General features: G+C 42.5%; 1 protein-coding gene across 1 annotated transcript in view; it reads right to left on the bottom strand.

The window, feature by feature from the left end:
• The window catches only part of EGFLAM (EGF like, fibronectin type III and laminin G domains), a 73,539-nt gene continuing 59,645 nt past the window's right edge, over positions 1,950-15,843 (bottom strand). The window contains exons 17-23 of the mRNA XM_021380795.1: positions 14,798-14,914; positions 12,150-12,330; positions 8,214-8,292; positions 7,241-7,384; positions 4,544-4,627; positions 3,432-3,535; positions 1,950-3,029 (exon numbers count right to left, since the gene is read on the bottom strand). Coding sequence (XP_021236470.1) covers positions 2,875-3,029; positions 3,432-3,535; positions 4,544-4,627; positions 7,241-7,384; positions 8,214-8,292; positions 12,150-12,330; positions 14,798-14,914 — 864 coding nt within the window. The 3' untranslated portion in view covers positions 1,950-2,874. The remainder of the gene's footprint in view (positions 3,030-3,431; positions 3,536-4,543; positions 4,628-7,240; positions 7,385-8,213; positions 8,293-12,149; positions 12,331-14,797; positions 14,915-15,843) is intronic.

Raw genomic sequence — 15,843 nt, 5'->3', positions numbered from 1 at the left:
TTCTTGTTCATCACTAGCAAATTGCAGAGCTAATCATTGTGACTGCTGAAAAACAGTGTTTTGTAGCCGAGAATCTGCTGTATCAAATAGTATTATCTTGCTCCTTGTATCAGTTGTAGCTTCCATGGAAATAAATAGGAGACATTATTTTCAGAGGAAACTTTGTGTATGCAGCCCGAGACAATTTCTCTTCACTCAGTATGGCCCAGGCCAGCCAACAGGTTGCACATCCATTCCTCAGGCAGGTGCCCTGGGGTGTCTGAGCCCCCACGCCAGGTCAGATGTTCCCATGGTCCTGTCACCTGCGTCCTGCTCAGCCCACTGAGTAGAAGCTCCTGCTTCTAAATCCAGCCTTGGAGAATGGCCAGACTTCACTGTGGAGACTGCAAATGTGTGTGCAGGGATGCTCCCCATCTGGAAGCTTTTCAGACGCTCTATAAAAGAACCCAGAAAGGATTTTTTTTTCTTTAAAAGAACCAAACCTCACAGCATCTGTGCTACTTGCACCCCCTCCCACCCGCCCATGGTGCTGCACAGCTGCGTTGCTCATGCTTGCTCTGTGCTGTGGTGGGGTGCTGCTGCCAGTGCCAAATTCCCATACAGTGATACATGCAGTTGGCAAGAGGCATTTAGAGAGTTGTATTTTGCTGCTTTTCCTTTCCTACAACATCAGCAGAGGTATTTCCTACCCACTCCCCCTCCCCACATTTCAAAGAGCAGCTTTTGTTCTGGAGAAGTACTGCCTTTTACCTAAACACTCTACAATGAATTATCTTAAAATAGACACCTTGCATGCCAGATGTCTGCCTTGGAGCTGCTCTCCTATGACAAAAATGAAAGGGGATGAAGGGGCACACATGCCAGAGCAGGGAGTGTTGCTGTTTCAGGACCAGCGCTGCCCATCAACACGTCATTCTCCACAACAAGGGGTACGGCTGGATCTTGCTGCCCTGTGCCAGGATGGTCAGGTCACTGCTGCTTGGGAAAACCCCAGTGCACATAAAACACAGCTCTTTCCTCTCTAGCAGCCAGCAAGCCTGCAGTCTCCACAGATTTTCCTTTTCACTCCATTTTAAATTCTTTGCACCTTTCTCTTTTACATTCCGTTAAATCAAATTCCTCTTACTTTCAGTTTAAAGACATGTCCTGTTGATTACTTCAGTGACACTTAGTTCGTGTATTATCCTGGCTTTTGCTGACCGTATACAGGTTTCTGTCTCCCTATGGGGATCCTCAAACGTGAAAACCTTTGTTTCTCCTGGGCAGAAAACCACGTGTATCCCCAGCCTCATTGCAGTCTGCCTATTTCCTCTGCAGTGTGCTTTGAATAAGGGAACACAGGTGCATATGCTAAGTGCCCACTACATGTTTTAGCAATCAGTGTCTCCATTTCAGCATGCAGAATGGCTGGGGTCTCCTTGGCAGCTATTCCACACACTCAGATCTAGAACCAACTACCATTTGTTCCCTCCAATCTGCAGCTCAGCTGCCCAAGGACAGCTTTATATGGGACAAGTCTCAGGAACATGTTTCAGTTCCCAAGGAGTACTTCAGGCACCATAAAAAGCAGCCAAAAGACCCAGCTGTCCATTGCCTTTGCCACACTGGATCCTTTCAACACACTACAATTCAGAGGAGCCTGTGCCAGCAGGGAACTTTGTGTGTCTCTTGCACCTCTACCCCCTGACACCTCAGGGCCCCTCTTCAGCTGAAGAGTTAACAGAACCCCAAATCTCTGAACTACGAAATTTTGGATTGTTTCCTTACTGTCTCGACAGCACTCACTCAGTTTGCCTGCTTAAATTACAGTTTGGCAATCAAGGTTGCACAAGTGCTGGTCCAGTGCCTAGAAAATATTTTAAGAGGATTGTGACTTACTGAGGTCTCTTGCACGTTCCTTTTTGTTATTTTTCAGGATCAAAAACTGTGACTCAAAACACAACAGCAGCAAAAGTTTAATCTCTTTTCTCCTAAACTTTTAATCTGTTCAGCCAGGAAAACTTCATAATGTACAATTTTAAGCTGTCAAAATTTACAAAACAAAACAAACAACAAAAAAAAGAGATTTAAAATTGATTATAATTCACAAATATCCCCAACAAAAACTGTATAATATCGATCCTTCTGTATAACCAGCTGAAACCACAGGTCACTTTTCTGTTTTTTGAAAAGTGTGCAAAGAGCTAATTGTGTAGTACACTTAAATGTTAAAAGTTATACCACATAAGCAGGTCTGCTGCTGCTATAAAAAATATCAAAGTATAAAATTACTTCTACAAAATTGGTCCATTGTATTTTGTTGCTTGTAGTAAAAAAGTAGACTTTAAGAACCTTCCTCCTCAACAAACAACAACATTTTGAAACCAGCCACTGCAGGTGTTATTTACACAGGATGAAACATAACTTAGCTAAATCAGAGAAGTACGTATATGGAGACATACATCTGAATGCACAGATACGTTTTCTGCTTGTGTTTTTGTTGCACAATATAGTTATTGTACCACTGCAAGATGGAATGAATGCAGGTGTTTAAAGACTGCTCTTTTTGACATAAAAAAGATACCAATGGACCACAACACAGCCACTGAGCTACTTACAACATCACACAGTTTTTTGCCTTTTGCACCAACACACAATCTTTAGCGCTCACTAAACACGCAGCGGGAAAAGGGACGGCTCCTATATAAAACACTCCGTTTGGTCTGGTCAGCAGAGGAAAGGAGAGGGAAAATGTTTTTTAGGGTATCCCCTTTGGCTCTGTCATCTTCCCGGATGGCAACTGTGGCCCGGCCGTCGAGGGCTGCAGCAGGCAGCTGGCTTTCAGCTGCACACACAAGCACAGGACAGGTCCTCGCCACCCGGGCTCTTCTCTTGTCACTTGGTCCCACAGGTGTTGATGTTCTTCCCATCGGCCGCATCCTCCACCAGTGAGATGTGGTAGTCAGTTGACAGAGTGAGGTGTGAGATGCAGCCCACCAGCCCACGCAGGTACTGCCTGTTGGTGTGCAGGGCTATCTCTTTCATGCCTCCTGCGGGAAAGAGCTGAATTTTAATGTACTCTGTTTTTAAAATCAACTTTGGACACTCAAAGGGGATAAGCAGAAGAGAGTGAACTAGGATTCTGATTATTGCAGAAACTGTAGCACCAGTAAGCTCTGAGTAAGCTTGGTGCCCACGCTCCCAGTAACACACAGTGTTTGTCCCTTACTTACCTGCTGGGGTACTGCAGTGCAGCCTTTGGTGCTTATCCCTTCTCCTACCACAGTATCCCCTGGAGAGGCCTCCCCCCAGAAACCAAGCTGTGGAGGACCAAAGGCCACTGCATGGAGACTTTACCTTGAGGAAGATGGAGCTGCTATGCCTTGGCTTGCAGCTGCCCTCACAAGCAGAAAAACACAGCTGTGTGCTGAACACAAATGATGATCACTTACCTACATAGAGATCTCCATTGATGTTTAGCTGCCTCATTTTTCCAGGGGATTTACCAGTCCTGGCTCCATAATCATCCACAGTTACCTTGCCAGACTGCCCATCTCTGAAATGAAAAGCAAACAGCTCTTGTGCATCCAGCTTACAACCAGGCAGAGGGAGCAGCAGCATCTCCCCCATCCAGGAGGCCAGGACAACTCAATACTTGGGGAGCAATGGGGCAGATTCTGGGAGCCCCACAGGCGGTGTTGAGCTGCTTCAATCCTGACCCATCAGGATTATGTTTTCCATGGGCATGCTATTATGGTGGCACATTTCTGGAGGAAAAACAGACTGGAAAAGTGAATTGCACAGCCCAGGAAGAGGGGAGGATGGGCACGTGCTGACATGCATTTTAAAATCAGATATATAAAACTAAACTGCAGAAGCTTAGACAAGAAGGGGGGAAAATAATAATCTAAGATATTCTTAGAAGGCCCCTTACATACTCAAAAGGCTCCTTTCTTGCTTGAGCTTTTAGGCTGCTTCCATCTCACAGATGGTCAATAACCTCTCTGACAGAAGAGCCACTTGGTAGGCTTTGCTCCTCACTTTGGTAACAAGATGTACTAACATCAGCCTGTGATTTCCAGGGAACCAAGATCTCATGAGACGAGAGATGTATGCTTTCCCTGCTGGGCCTGCTGGCCTCCCATGAGGTAATGAGCTATAAATATGAGTTATATATACACTGTGAGACGTCTGCACCTCTCTCAGATAGAAAAAGTAGGCATACATGTTCCATGCTCCAGACATTGTGCCAGCCCACAAAGTGTTCACTAGGGAATTTCAAAATGCAGACATGAAAGAGAGATGCAACTAACCCATATGGCATGAGCTGAAGAGACAGTCTGTCACTGCTGGGGAGCAGCCTGCCTGGTGCTGTGCTGGCCTCAGAGCTGGCACTGCAACCTCTGGTACAAAGATCTCCATGTATGCCCTCCTGCCACAGCCAAGCTGCTCGTGGCTTAGCTAAGAAGTGATGAGAGAGCACGGGGTGCAGCAGCTCACACCCTGATGGCAACACCATGGCAGGAGACCCCCAGGGCCTCTGAGGCAGTGTGCAGCCACTCACCTAACAGCCTTGACACGGTGCCATCGGCCATCGCTGAAGGAGCCATTTACCACTATGGAAGCAACGCCACTGCCTAAGTTGTAGCTGCAATTAAAAAAACACAAGGTAAAATGTTACTCCCTCCCTCACAAGGACTGGCTTCCTGCCATGCTGACTGAACACCCTTGCTCTGTGCCTCATGCATCTGCTCAGCTCCCAGAGCCTCCTTCCTCAGATTTCAGAGTAGGCAAGTTTCTTCCTTCAGAAGCCCAGCAGTGATGTACTTATTTTGCAAAGTCAAGCTCATAGAATAACATACAAAACTCTGTCCTAACCTTTCTCAAACCAGAGAGGGTACCAACATCACGAGCCCAGGTGGCAAGAAGAGGGCTTCTGCAAGCCAGTTCCTCCAAGAACCAGGAGGCTGCAATGGTCAGTGATCTACAGAACTTCGGTCTAAGGGCAGAGATGGATGGGAGGATGCACACATGGCTGATAAACTATTACAGGGGCAAATAAAACATGCAGACTGTAGCAGACTCACAAATCAACTGAATTATAGGGAAGGTTGAGACCTGTGATGTTAGAAAGGGTGAAGCCTAATGATGTAAGGGCAGAGATAATAATGAACTTCCCTGTTTCACTTGCAGCTCTGAGTATTTCTTTGCATTTGCTGCTACTGAAATTACTCAGCAGACATTCCCAACATATTCACACTTGAAGCATCTTAATTTCTGAGCCCCAAACACCTGAGCCTACTTTCATGAAGGGAGGTGATGCTGCAGCACCGAGCTAATGTGTGTTCTGCCTGAATAGTCTGAGGCTGAGCTGCCGTTTGATCGCCTTCTGCCTGTACCAAGCTAGGGAGGCTAAAGCCAACATCATTAAATATTCAGAAAAGACTGATGCAGGAATGAAGTTCAAGGCCGCAGTTAGGTACTCAAGAAAAGAATATTATGCCTAGCACTGCCCAGAGCAAAGCAGTTGACCTAAATTTGACTACTCACAGAGGCTTGAGTGTGTCTCAAGCAAGTATATCCTCTGACCGTGCAGGCAGAGGAGGAGATCCGCAGAAAGATACGGTTGTTGCTAAGTTCAGCTTTATATCTCAGCGTTGTACTCTTGGTTACAAAATGAGATTCATATCCCTAATTAATGGGGACTCTTTGAAATAGAGATATAACCTACTACAGAAGCACAGAATAGCAGAGAGAGTTTATAACACTGAACAGGGAACCCACCCCTGGTGGAAAAAAAAAGGTGCTCTGAATTTCAAGCAAGAACACAGATACCTAACTTTGTGCTACAGGAAAATCTTTCCAACCAAATCAAGCCTTGGATTTTCTTTCGACATAATCTGTCAAAAGCTGTTCTTTTCAAGAGTAGCATGAGGTTTACTTGCTGTGAAAGATGTTACATTTTTTATACGTTTGTCTTCTCATCATCTCTAGTGCTCACTTCAATTATGCAATGATGGCTTACATGAATTTCAATCTGGGATCTTAATTTTCCTAAATGTGTAAGGAAAGTACAATTGCTTCAGTAAAAGTACAATTGTCTCAGTAAAAAAAAAAACAACAATGGTTTCAGTCTAAAACCTTTTTGTTTCTTTACACTGTGCTGAGAAAATGTGCACAACAGATTGGCCACTTACTAACCAGCACCTTGGAAAGACAGGCTCTCCCAAAGAGATAAAATGCACCACTTCTGCAGATTCAATTCCTAATTTATAAAACAACAAGATAGCTAAGAGTTTTTACATGGTTAACCACAGGAAACTACAAGAAAATATCTTGAAATAAATTAATTTAAATAGAAATATGCATCTTTGTCTGTGCATCTGTGGTTCTGAAGAACAACCAGGGAAGCCAAGGAAAAAGTAACTCGAATTAGCTTAAATGGTTAAGAAAATCTTTGTCATTTAATCAACAGTCATTCATAACAATCCATAATAATAATTAAATTTGAACTTTTCTGTTTCAGTATTTGTCTTACACAACCTAAAAGTGAGTCACGTGGAAAGATATGGCTTTCAAAAGCAAGAGTCAAAAAAACACCATGCACAAAATTGCACTGAGTCTGCCTAAGTATGTGCAAGGGAGAAAGTAATCCTGAAGAGCCAGAACAAAAGTTCTGTCATTTCCCAGTACTCCCCAGTTTCAGCTTTTTGATGATAATATTATTCATTTCTTAATTTCTTAACCAAGTGGTTCAGTTGGTAGTGGCAGTAACAAAGCCTGGTGCCAGCTGGTCTTTCTTCACAGGGTTGGGCTATTTTTGAGTTTAAGAATGCAGGATTCCTGCTCTCATATGCATCCACCAGTGTCTGATGAAGACTGAGCCTACTGTGAGCACAGGCACTAGCACGGGTCTGTTTATTTGACCTCTGTTTTGTTTGCACGCCCTATACCTGTCTACTTCAAGAACCACGGGGCGATTTGCAGTACTCTTACCACCAACGGATAACAAAATCACACTTAAAATATGATGCTCTAAGAATGCGTAGAAAGAGAGGAAGCAAGAGTGTTGTGAAGTTGGCAATATGCTACTTCAACTCATATCCTGTCCTAGACAAGAACTGGACCTATCTTTGAGCAAACCTTGAAGTCTGAATTGTCCCATAATATATCAAAGGACAAGTGCATTGGATATGCAGTGGAGATTCCTTTGAGCATTGAGTGCATTGTTTGCGATAAAAGTAAGGAAGTGATAGTTTACCTGAACATTAATGCTCCTTCTTGGAGGCCAAGAGAAATGAAATCACTATTAGGTCGCATAGGACTGTCTCCCCTCCACAATAAAAGACCTTCCTTCATGGTGGTTTTAAACCTCATGAAAACATTTGTTCTTGATCCTGATACCCTGTTTAACGTAAAATAAGAAAATAACAGTAAACACTGAACTAGTGCAGTACTCTTTCAAACACACCTAAAAGACAATACAGTATTCCTTCTCCACTGCTCTTACTGATTTCCGTGTAGCAACTTGTCCACACACTTATTTATGAGGCATTGTGGTTCACAGGCCCATTTCCAACATTCTGGGGTGGAGGAACTGAACTTGGCTCTCCAGAATCCCAAACACTGGCGTATATTAGACAAAGAAGAGAAAATACTTTTTGTCCCCACATAATGTGGCATGCACTCTAACAAGCAGACTTTGAGAAGGTCTAATAAATTTGGTGCCCTCGTAGGTCAGAGGTACTGAGCTGCAGTTGAGAACATTTGGGAAGCCTCCTCCCAGCCAATACTTGAAACACAGGCAAGTATTTGCTGGAATAAATTTTGCAACTTGAGCATCTCTTAGGGGAGAGAGTAGGAAAAATAAAAAAGAAAAAAAAAGGAAGTTTAAGGACCTAAATTTTATCTAGAGTAAGAGTTCAAATCCTTAGTCTGGGGATATGGGATCTGTATTATATGTCTGTTCTCTGTTCTTGGAAACTATAAACCAGTCTTTCTCCATTTTAGACATATGCCATGAATATCATTTCTTTAAAGGTTATGAGATGCTTAGCTGTTATAACAATCTGATTCATAAGCGTATTAATAGAAAATATATTTTCCCAAAAATTTAGAAATTTTCAAATGTAGCTTAAAGTGCTTAGATTAACAACAACCTCCCACATGAGTATTCCAATATTACAGTAGTAAACAACCAGTATGATCACTTATGCTCACAAGAGATACATTACCTTTTCAGGATGTCTGGATTATCATATATGAGGTAACTACGACCAATAAATTGTGGGATTTCAATTGCTTCTGTAATGGCTGAAAAGTATTAAAAATATAATGAATGTTAGCTGACATGAAAATCGGAAGAAAGAAAAAAGACTGTTTTGTTAACTTACTCTCACATCGACAGGCGGCCCAGAACTCATCTGAACTTGCTCACACTGGCTTCCAAAACGGTGCTTGCCAGTTTCTATGTAAATGCAAGGGTAGTAGCTGAGGCCGTTCAAACCACTGACTTCATGCCAAGGGCTTAATGTATTACTCCAGCATAAACATAATTGCAGGAAAAGATGAAATACTGAGAAAATGTAGCATTTTTTTTTCACTCCCTGTTTTCACATTCCTTGGTTTTCCATGGTGGTCTTAGCACTTCTGGACAGTGCTACAGAAAGAGGCTAGCTCCGGGAGGACATCCAAGCTGCTCTTCATCATTTTATGTCTACTGAAAGCAAATGAGACTATTCCAAAGGCTGTCTGACAGAGGATGCACGTACAAAGCCTCTAGGCAGATGCAATCAGCAAGCAGAGCAGTGCTGTCCAGGAGGGTGAGCATGTCTTGCTCACTGCTGCTCCCTCCAGCATCTCGCCAGGGACAGCCCCTGCACAGCTGTGTTGTGCAGTCCCAGTCCTTGCTGCAAGGTCAGCATGCACAACAATGAGCACTGGAGATGGAGCTTCCCACTGGAAAAAATTGGCAATTTGGCTCAGATGTGTGATGCAAATCCCTGAACATCCATGATACAGAGTCTGTGGCAAGGTGTGAGCACTGGCCTGAACAGATTTTATTTTGAGTAGGCATCCTATAGCTAGCTGCTGAGCTCTTCATAACTGCCTGTTGCATAAATATAAGTGAATTTCATAAAATCTTTGAAATAGCTAACTTCATCCTATTTTCCTCTTGAGAACTAATCCCCTCAACCCATCCCTAATCCCATCCATATAAACTGCACACTTTTCAGAGCATGGATGCACATTCTCTTTGTGCAATACTGTGTCTGGCTGGGCTTTAAGAGTTCACTGTAACACAGATATAAAGCAATTGCTGTAGTCTGGCAGCCAACAACAGCAATACAAAATTGAGCTCTCAGTTCCAAGGGTGAGAATTTTAGATAGTGACAAATGTCTGTTTCCATCCATAGTAAATCAGGAAAGCTGCCTAATGTGTCTAAAGAAACCACTACAGCCAGCAGCCTGCCAGAGCTGTTGGAAGACTGCGAGAGATGTGTCATGCTCAGCCAGACGCTGCTCACTGTATCTGATGCTTTCTGCACTGGGCAACCTCTGACCATGCTGGAAGAGGGCAAAGGGTGTCAGGAGCCTTTCTCCCACACCTATGTGCAATGCTGGCACTACTGCTCTGCTGCTCCTGCCGGCAGCAGGGGAAGGGGCTAATGCCATTCACAGCCCTTGCTCTTGATCTCACACTGATTTCCTCTACAGAATAAAGCCTCACAGGTGTTTATCTCTGCTTGGCCTTTGCTATGCTCATCACCTGCTGCACAGTATGTAACTGCAGAAAACCATGTGAATTTGAGCAGTACCTTGATGCATGCAGGATCTCTGCAACTGGAACAGAGTAGGACAAGTAAGATGTTGTACCAAACACTGTCACTCCCTGCTCATCACTGCTGGTTGGCACCGACACTCTCAAGGATGAGTTAAGTCTGAACAACTGCAGAACAGTCTGAGGGAGCAGCTACCCCCGCAAAGCACCTGCCTGGCCCTGCTGCTTTGCAAATACAGGATCTAGCTCTGCAGCCACCACACTGTGTTTGGCAGGTGCTCTGGATGCAGTTTCAAATATCAACAGGACAATTTTTAAGGAAGTACTGTATAACGCTAGAAAATGTTTTGGCTTATTGACAGAAAATTGCCAGACTTAATGGCAACCCGGCAACCAGCTTCCTAAAGCAGACACAGGCACATAATGACAGAGCAGTTTTCATATCATTTGCAGTACTTACTGTTGAGGCAGTAATTTCCACACTCTGCAGTGAGTCAGCGCAAAACAAAACAAGAACATTCTGGTTTTATTTTTCTATAGCATAATTTTCTCCCATCCAATGACCATCTACTTTCATGCCCACCTTTCATGCAAATACATGATGCCCACTTTTACTTTGCACAGGCAAGGATAATCACCTATGAAGGCAGCACACATGAGTGTTTTACCCCAACTATATGTATTTGCCAGCTCAAAACACATGAAGATGCAGTTAGGTAGGACGAACACCAAACCTCTCTGCTGTTTTCAAGTATTAGCAACTCACCATGGCTTATGCAGGGATCAGCTCTACACAGGGGATAATGACAGTTCATTGCTCTGCTCCATCTTACAAGTACAAATACCTTTAATACTCAGCACATCTTGGACAGAAAATATACATCACAGTAACGTAACTGTAATGCTCTATTGAATCCTCAGCCAGTGATCCACTACAGCATCCATCAATAGCTCACATCTCATACCAAAAAGTTTAGATTTTTTAAGTACTTATATAATTTTGGAGAAGGAGGCACAGTACCACATGAGCACTTTGTTTTTTCAGTGGCTGGGGTTACAGCAAGCACGATGGAGTCTGCACTGCCAGCCTCTCCCACAGTGGCTGAATGAACTAACCAAAGCCCTGTGCTGAAGCAGTGGTGTCCATGCACACCCATGCTGCTTTAGCTTTGTCTACAGCCTACCGAAAAGACACTGGTAATGGTAATTCTGAGAAATTTACACTGAGTTCATTACAGTTGTCCTTGCTAGAGGTGCAGGAGGAGGGCTTTCTGCACTCTCTGCACATCCATGAACAGGCAGTCACATGCCCCAGCTGCAAGCCATTCTCTTGCTTTAGCTCACTCTGGAGACCTGGGATTGCTGCAGATACCATCTTGACGCCAGGAGCACAGCACTTGACAAAACCCCAATTCTTTCTCCTCCCCACTGAGAAGCTGGGATAAATGACGCTGCTCCTGCTATTAGCTAGACCGCAATAACGTAAGCGAAGGGGTTTCTTGCATTGTTTTTTTAATAAATGTTTTTGTTTAAAACATTGTCTTTCTTTGGAATAAAAGGTCAATCTATTCATCATGATTTAACCAAAATGACTATTTTTTACTTTGATGTTTATGCCTGTGATAAATGAAGGAGTGCGTGAAGACAATAATGTCACTCAGCTTTTCTTAACTTAGTTTGCTGTTACACCAGAAAGCATTTCCTTAGGGATTTTTCAAGACCAAGCCTGATGGAAGGGAAATACCTCCACCTAGTGGAATCACATGTATTCTTTTCTTTAAGGTTTTTCATGCAATCTGAGTATTTTCCTGAGTCTGAGAAGTGAAATATTGCAGTTTATCTGAGGAAAGAAAAACTATATGTGCTTGGGAAGGCTTTCCTACTTGGTGGTCTCCACTGCTATACCAAGGCAGAATTTGCACAGATGTTGAAATGGCAGAACAGTCATGTCTATAAAAGGATTAGACCTTCCTGTATATGAGAGCAGAGTTTGTCATTAGTAGTAGGGAGGATTAAATTACAAGGGTTATCAATCCAATTGCTTCAGAATGTAAAATAATCCTTGGCTGAAGGACGTTGGCAGGAATCCCCCCTTTATATGGTCTGTATAACCAGGGAGGTGGGAGATATATGAAGTATTCAACGCTGAACACTGCAAGCAACCTGATAGCGGTCTGCTGTCTATGAATTATTGCTCCTTGCTGGATAACAGTTATGATGTTCCTAAATAACAAAATGAATTTTTCCCTGGGTACATGGAACGTGCATGAACGCAAAGGGAGCTCTGTCCTCCAGGATTTCTATTTCAAGAAACGTGTCCAACAATTGTAGGTGCTAAATCTCTCCTATTTTTGCAAACAATTCTAGACTGAAATGCAGCCATCATTACCTTTCTGGCAATGCTGTCCATCGAACCCCAGGGGACAGTCACATTCGTAACTGTCCTTCTTGGGAACACAGCTGCCTCCATTTGCACATGGTGAGCTCACACAGGGGTGGGCAGCATTTACCAGGTTGACTCCAAAAGTGAAATCCTGCTTCACATCAATTGTTCGGTCATTCAGAATAATCTAGAGGATAGAAAGAAAGAAATAGAGGGAGAACAAATGTTTATTAAAGTCTTATAGGCTTTTCATGTTCCATTGCTAGTCAGAAGACTTCTCTGTAAGACTTCAGAGAAAGGTAGTCCTTGAAATTAGGCCAACAAACTGTTCCTTGGGATCAGTGTTTTCCAGGAACTGGTCCAGCAAATTCTGCTGCTCACTTTGACCTGTTGGAGATAAATTTCTTTTGTGTTTCGTGGTAGAGAACTAGGCAATCCCTATATGGAGAGAAGCAGTGTGCAATTTACTGATCTGTTCTCCAAATACTGAGCCACGAGCTATGACTGGAAAATCAGATGAGCACTGCTGAGGAAAAGTGTCTCTGAGATCAGGAATCCCCCAGGAGACTACCACTGACAACAGGAACACTAAGTAGAACCACTTGATTTTCATGTTTTCTATTGCTTTCTAGTACTTCTTCTTGCTGGAAAGAAGACTGAGTTAAAAACAGATGTAAAACATAATGACTTCACAAAACTGCCTGTGTACAAACCAAGGAGAATTGTTAAATGCTGGGATTTTTCCAATGTGTTAGCAACATATGTTCTCCAATACAACTGACATTTGTATAATTTCAGCTGACACCTTGGCACAGAGACTATATCTGTGCATTCAGCTTCTAAACTCAGCTACATCAAGATAAGAAGTCTATTTCCACAAACATAGATTTTAAGATCAGAAGTGAGAATTTTAACTGTTAACCCAAATCACAATTAACTCAGACAGTATACCTTAGGAGGTTTATTTGGGGAGAGGGATTTGCATGAAGACCTTATCCTCTGAGACAGCATTAAACAACTTCAGCAGTAGTCCTGTCATGAATACGGACCAGGGAAGAGTCCATTACCCTTCCAGCTTCTTTAATTTCCAGCTACGTAGTGCCTGCAGTTAACATGCTCCCACTCTTAAAATGTGCATGTTATTTCTGCACTTAGATTGTCTTCAGTTCCAGTCCTTGTTTCACACTACACCTTTTCCTGTATCATTTGAAAGAAATCTCATCCTCGTGCAGAAACTAGCAGATTACATCAAAGTCAATTCCTTAGCCTTATCTGAGTCATCTAAGTAAACTGAGATCTTAGGCCTTTCTATACATGACCTGTTTTCCAGTGCTTAGAGATGTTTGCAGCTTTATTTCTAGTCCATTCTTCAAAACTCTGCTATGTGTGAACACAGCAGTCAACTAATAGTCTCCAGTGCCTGAGAGGCTGACAGTACTCTTCCCTGAAATCCCATCCATGGTCTTCCCTACATCAGCAAAATAAGAGTGCATGCTCAGCATTTCTAAAACATTATCAATGCCTCTGTACTGCAGGATACAGTCCCCCACCATGCAAGTGTGACCTATGTTCTTTTTTCCCTATCTTGCTGTTCAAATCACACAATATTTAGTCAATTCACCTTTCCAAACACATTCATGTTTCTGACCTGTTCCCACCACTATTAATGATTCCTTTATTCTCTTATATTTCATGTTTTCCACTAAATAACTAAGACACTGAAAAATGGTAGATCAAGTGATGATGCCATTGAAAATGAATTGCAATTATTCTTCTTTCCTTGATTAATTATTATGACATGCATTACCGGGCTTTTTATTTGTTAATTAAAGTTGATGCAAATATTTACTCATTTTAAATACTGAGGATTCAGGGCCAGTTTTTGAGTATTATCCAAATTATTTGGATATTGCTGAGGTATGCTTAGCTAGATCACATATTAATTCAATCTAAAATCTCATTTAAGTACTTACTCAGAATATTTAATGAATTTGTACCTCTTTTCCAGAAGAGGATTAGATCTGTGCAAATCTAGAATGTCATGCATTGAGTCTGCCAACAATGAAAAAGATATTCTCCATGGCGAATGGACTCAACGATCCCTAGAGGTCCCTTCTGATCCCTGCAATTCTGTGATTCATACACCCCACATAAGAGAAGGGAAACAACAGGGGAGAGCAACTGTTGGGTGACGTAACATTATTCTAGCTGGACTGGAAGCCACTTAAATTTGCATCTTTTTGCTCATTATTGTACTGGTGCTGTCATGTGTTTAGCCATCTCAGTGTGCATACCTTGAAGTATCTGAGGATCTCTCTTCTATTTATTCATACATGCGTGTAATGTTAAAGAACACTTCCAGGACTCTAATCTAGACAGAGGATTATGTGTCTATCTCTACTTGCTCCTGCATGGCTTTTGCTCTCTCTTTAGTACAGTACAGAAAGTAATTAGGAAAATATTTACTGGCTATTAAAGTTAGAAAGAATTTTCATTGTGAAGTATGTGTTTAATCATTTCATGTTAGGCTCCAGAGGTGATTGTTTTCAATACTGTCAGTGCTGTAAGGTCAAGTTCACACCTAAAGAGTCCACTGGATGGGATATATGGGGACACAGAAATAAATGACTTCAGCGTGTTACTCTGACACATACCTTTTGAATGCTCCCACTGAAGGGTCTAAGGATCCCAGAGTTCTTCTTCACCGTGTCATAACTGGGGACTCCACCAAGAAATATCTCGGAGCTGCACTTAATCTGTGTGAAAGCCCCCTGCAAGAAACATAGAAATAACATTTTATCAGACTAGCTGGAACCATGCTTGTTTCTTTGGTTTGGCTTAGATTAGATGTTAGATCTTATTTAATGTCACATTACTTCTGTTAACTTCATATCTTCATGCAATTCTGCCAAGAAAGCTGCCATATGACACTCTTTACTGCTTGTACTTCATCCTCATTGAGCTAGCTGAAAAACTTCCCATATTTCAAAATGAGACAACTGTAGGAAGAGACAAAAGAGAGCTCTGAAGCAATACCAAATTTCTTTTCTTCTTATTCAGCTCACATTCTGACTGCTGTTTGCATATGTAACTATCTGCAGTGGGTTGAGGTACATGGATGCAAACCTAGAACCCAAATGAGGCTTGTGAAGCTAAAATCAAGGCAACAGAGACTCAGTCAATGCTTCCAACAACTGGGAAGTAAGTCCATAGCACAATAGAAGAAAAGCTGGGTTTGAATTAGTTACTAAAAGTAGTTGCTCAGGATACCTGGTGGATCATCAGTTTCTTAGTGTGAACAATTTACCAGGTAAAGACAGGATAACTATGCAATGCTAGTTCTGATTTCTTTAGTGGCAGCTCCTGGCCAATCTCCTTCTGCAGCTGCACTACAGCACTTAGAGAAAAAAATGAATGTGCATCTTGACCCACATTCTAGAGGAATCTCAACTACTATGCTTGAACATTTCCTACTCAAGCTGTTTCTTGAGAGACAACTGGAATTTCAACTTACTTACATATTTCAAGAAAACTCTTTCCTTTAAATAGTTTCCTCATTTGCAGGAAAAAAAAAAAAAAAGAAGGAAGGAAGGAGGGAAGGAAGGAAGGAAGGAAGGAGGGAAGGAAGGAGGGAAGGAAGGAGGGAAGGAAGGAGGGAAGGAAGGAGGGAAGGAAGGAGGGAAGGAAGGAGGGAAGGAAG

The sequence above is a fragment of the Numida meleagris genome, chromosome Z (assembly GCF_002078875.1).
Source record: "Numida meleagris isolate 19003 breed g44 Domestic line chromosome Z, NumMel1.0, whole genome shotgun sequence".
In the NCBI taxonomy this organism is placed as follows: Eukaryota; Metazoa; Chordata; class Aves; order Galliformes; family Numididae; genus Numida; species Numida meleagris.
This window is presented reverse-complemented; position numbering and strand designations above follow the sequence as displayed.